We start from the raw sequence: 3,326 nt of genomic DNA, 5'->3' as shown, positions 1-3,326 counted from the left end.
CTCGCCTTGGGCTGAAGTGTGCAGGGACAGTGGCCAGGCCCAGAGTTCATGCCCCATGACCGATGACAAAAAAAAAAAGGAAAGATGCTTCAGGGACTCAGGAGGACAAAATGACACCCAACCAGAGTCCTGTGGAGGCTGGGATTGGGGGAGTCCAATCCGGGCTCCACAGAATGAGGCCACAGGAAGGAGCAGGGCCCAGGTCCTTGGAGCAGGCTCAAGCAGCAGGACCCCAGGCGGAGGCTTGTCAGAAACGTGTCCTGTGCATCCTCTCGGCAGACAAGGCGCCAGCTCCTCGCCGGAGACGCACAAAGTTCACGGAGCACCAGCTGTCTGAGCTGAGAAAGTTCTTCTCAATCACCCAGCACCCCAGATGGGAGAACATCCAGGCCCTGGCCTTACAGCTGCAGCTGGACCAGTCAGTGGTGAAGGTGAGACCCATCCATGTCTCTGACACGCTAAACCTGGGGCCTCCCCCAACTTTATCCTCCACTCCTGACACTTGTCAGGAGCAGGTGGGGCCTAACACACCCGTGGGGCTGGGGGTGGGGAGCGCTGGGCTCCCCCAGATAATTGGCCTTTCAAGGAGGGGCTCTCCACGTGCTCACAGCCTTCTGCCAGTTCCCACTAGGAGAGAAGAGTCTCTGGTGCTCTGATCTTTATTTGCCTGCACCCCTTTTCTCCCCTCTTCCCAGGCTTGGTTTAAGAACCAAGTGTCCAAGTTGAAGAAGCAGCAGCAGCAGCAGCAAGAGGAGGGACGGCCTGTAAACCCGGAAGCCCCTCAGGACCAGGCCAACAATAAGATGCAGGTCCCCTGGGCCTGTGCCCTCAGCCCCCAGCAGCCTTCCAGAATCTGGGTCCCCCAAGGCCCAGAGCAGGCCCAACAGGCTGCAGCGTCCAGTTTCCCGCCAGCGTCTCAGTCCGTGGATGATTTGGAGGTGTCCTGGACCGATCCTCTTCCCTACAGCACAGAAGAGCTTGCTGACATCTATGATGTGTCTGGGGACGAAGACCCCTCCAGCCTGGATGAGTATCTTCCTGGGGAACCTGCATTGCTAGGCACAAACAACCCCAATGTGAGCCCAGACAGCAACATATCCCAGGCCTGGGAGCGCTGGACTCTCCACACACATTGCTGGCCTTCCGTTCCTACAAAATCCAAATAAACCCCTGCGCCTGCACCCCTTCCCATCTCCCCCCCCCGCCCCCCGCCATTATTGTCTGTCTTTTCTATTGAATGCCTGTCACCCCAGTTTCCGGATCAAATATAATCAATCACATGACTTTTATTTTATTTTGTTGGTCATGGGGCTTGAACTCAGGGCCTTTGCTCTCGTCTTTAATCTTCTGCTCAAGGATAGCACTCCACCACTTTGAGCCATCACGCCACTTCTGTTTTTTTGCTATTGAAGTGGAGCGAAGAGTCTCATTGATTTTTTTTTTTCCTGCCTCAAGCTGGCTTTGACTTAGCATCTTCAGCTCTCAGCCTCAGCTAGGATGAGCTAGACATGAGCCACCACCAGCACGAGGCTGAGTGTCACTTTTATACGAAGTGTGTATGCTCTTCTCTTCTGGAGAGAGGAGCACTCAACACTCAACATCAGAGCGAAGGGGCAAAAGTTTCGCCTCCGAGTTTCTCCTGAGGACTTTTTTTTTTTAGAACAAATAATGTTTAATGGGGTTTTAGTTTTTTTCAATAATAGTTTTATGGTCAGGGTGATGTACAGAGAGGTTACATAAGTAAGGTAGTGAGTATCTTTCTCCCCCCCCCCATGGGGCAAATTGTCTTTATCTGGTCTATAAAGTTTGAGTTCTATGAGCTTTGACAATACAGTTATTTCTTCCACATCGGATGATAATATACATTTCTTTCCTTTTGCTTAGTGTCAGCTGTTCCCTCTTTCCCTCTCATTCCCTCCCTCCCATCGCTGCCATTGAGTTGATTAGTTCAGTTTGATCAATGTCCAGTGCAGCTGATGGGTCCCGCTGTTGTATGTTTTCCCATTTCCCTCTGTTTCTGTGTCCTCCTCCTAGTTTCCCTCTGATGCACATATATACCGTATATGTGATCAGCAGCATGGAATCACTTAGCAATGATTCGACCAGAGGTTCCTTTGTTTCTCGAATCTTGTTTACTTTGTCATATCTCCTTATGTTTTGGATTTAACATCCACTTACCATGTGCCGTTTGTCTCTTTGCTCTTGGCTCACCTCACTCAACATGATTTTTTCTTGTTCGCTCCATTTCCCTACAAATGCCATTATGTTGTCTTTTCTAATGGCTGCATAATATTCCATTGTATACAGGTGCCACAATTTTTGAATCCATTCATCTGTGGTGGGACATCTGGGTTGTTTCCATATCCTGGTTATTGTGAACAGTGCTGCGATGAACATGGAGGTACATATGTCCTTGTATCCTGGTTCTTGTTGTTCAGGATAGATGCCTAGAAGTGGTATGGCTGGGTCATAGGTGTATATTTAGATTTCTAAGGACCCTCCAGACTGATTTTCACAGTGGTTATATTAGTGTACATTCCCACCAGCAGTGGGAATTTGTCAACATTTGTCCTTGGCTGACTTTAGGATGTGGGCCATTCTGACTGGGGTCAGATAGTATCTCAGGGTTGTTTTTATTTGTATTTCTTTTACAACCAGAGATGGTGAACATTTCCTCCCGTGTTTCTTTGCTATTTTTATCTCTTCTTCTGAGAAGTCTCTTTAGTTCCCTTGCCCATTTAGTAATTGGTTTTGTTGGGTTGAGAGGGATTAGTTTCTTGAGTTCCCTGTTTATACTGGATATTATTAACCCCTTGTCTGATATATTGCTGGTAAATATTTTTTTTCCGTCTTTCTAGTTTGGTTGCTATGTCTTTAATTCTGCAGAACCTTTTTTTTTTTTTTTTTTTTTTTTGCCGGTCACGGGGCCTGAACTCTGGGTCTGGGCACTGTCCCTCAGCTCTTCTGCTCAAGGCTAGTGCTCTACCACTGGAGCCACAGCGCCAGTTTCGGCTTTTTCTGTTTATGTGGTGCTGAGGAATCGAACCCAGGGCCTCATGCTTGCAAGGCATGCACTCTACCGCTGAGCTACCTTCCCAGCCCCCTGCAGAAACTTTTTATTTTAAGGGAGTCCCATTTATCGAGTCTCTCTCCAATTTGTTGTGACCTGGGACTCTGTTCAGAAAGTTCCTGCCTGGGGGCTGGGAAGGTGGCTCAGTGGTAGAGTACTTGCCTTGCATGCTCGAGGCCCTGGGTTCGATTCCTCAGCACCACATAAGAAAAAAGCCGGAAGTGGCGCTGTGGCTCAAGTGGTAGAGTGCTAGCCT

The 3,326-nt window shown here is 48.9% G+C and overlaps 1 protein-coding gene across 1 annotated transcript in view; it reads left to right on the top strand.

Annotated features, from left to right (window-relative positions):
• Positions 1-173: 173 nt before the first annotated feature.
• Leutx (leucine twenty homeobox) overlaps positions 174-3,326 on the top strand; it is a 15,975-nt gene continuing 12,822 nt past the window's right edge. The window contains exons 1-2 of the mRNA XM_013036095.1: positions 174-431; positions 696-1,076. Coding sequence (XP_012891549.1) covers positions 174-431; positions 696-1,076 — 639 coding nt within the window. The remainder of the gene's footprint in view (positions 432-695; positions 1,077-3,326) is intronic.

This window comes from Dipodomys ordii, unplaced genomic scaffold (genome assembly GCF_000151885.1).
Source record: "Dipodomys ordii isolate 6190 unplaced genomic scaffold, Dord_2.0 Scaffold249, whole genome shotgun sequence".
NCBI lineage: Eukaryota > Metazoa > Chordata > Mammalia > Rodentia > Heteromyidae > Dipodomys > Dipodomys ordii.
Note: the sequence above shows the minus strand (reverse complement) of the source record. Positions and strands in the feature narration are given on the sequence as shown.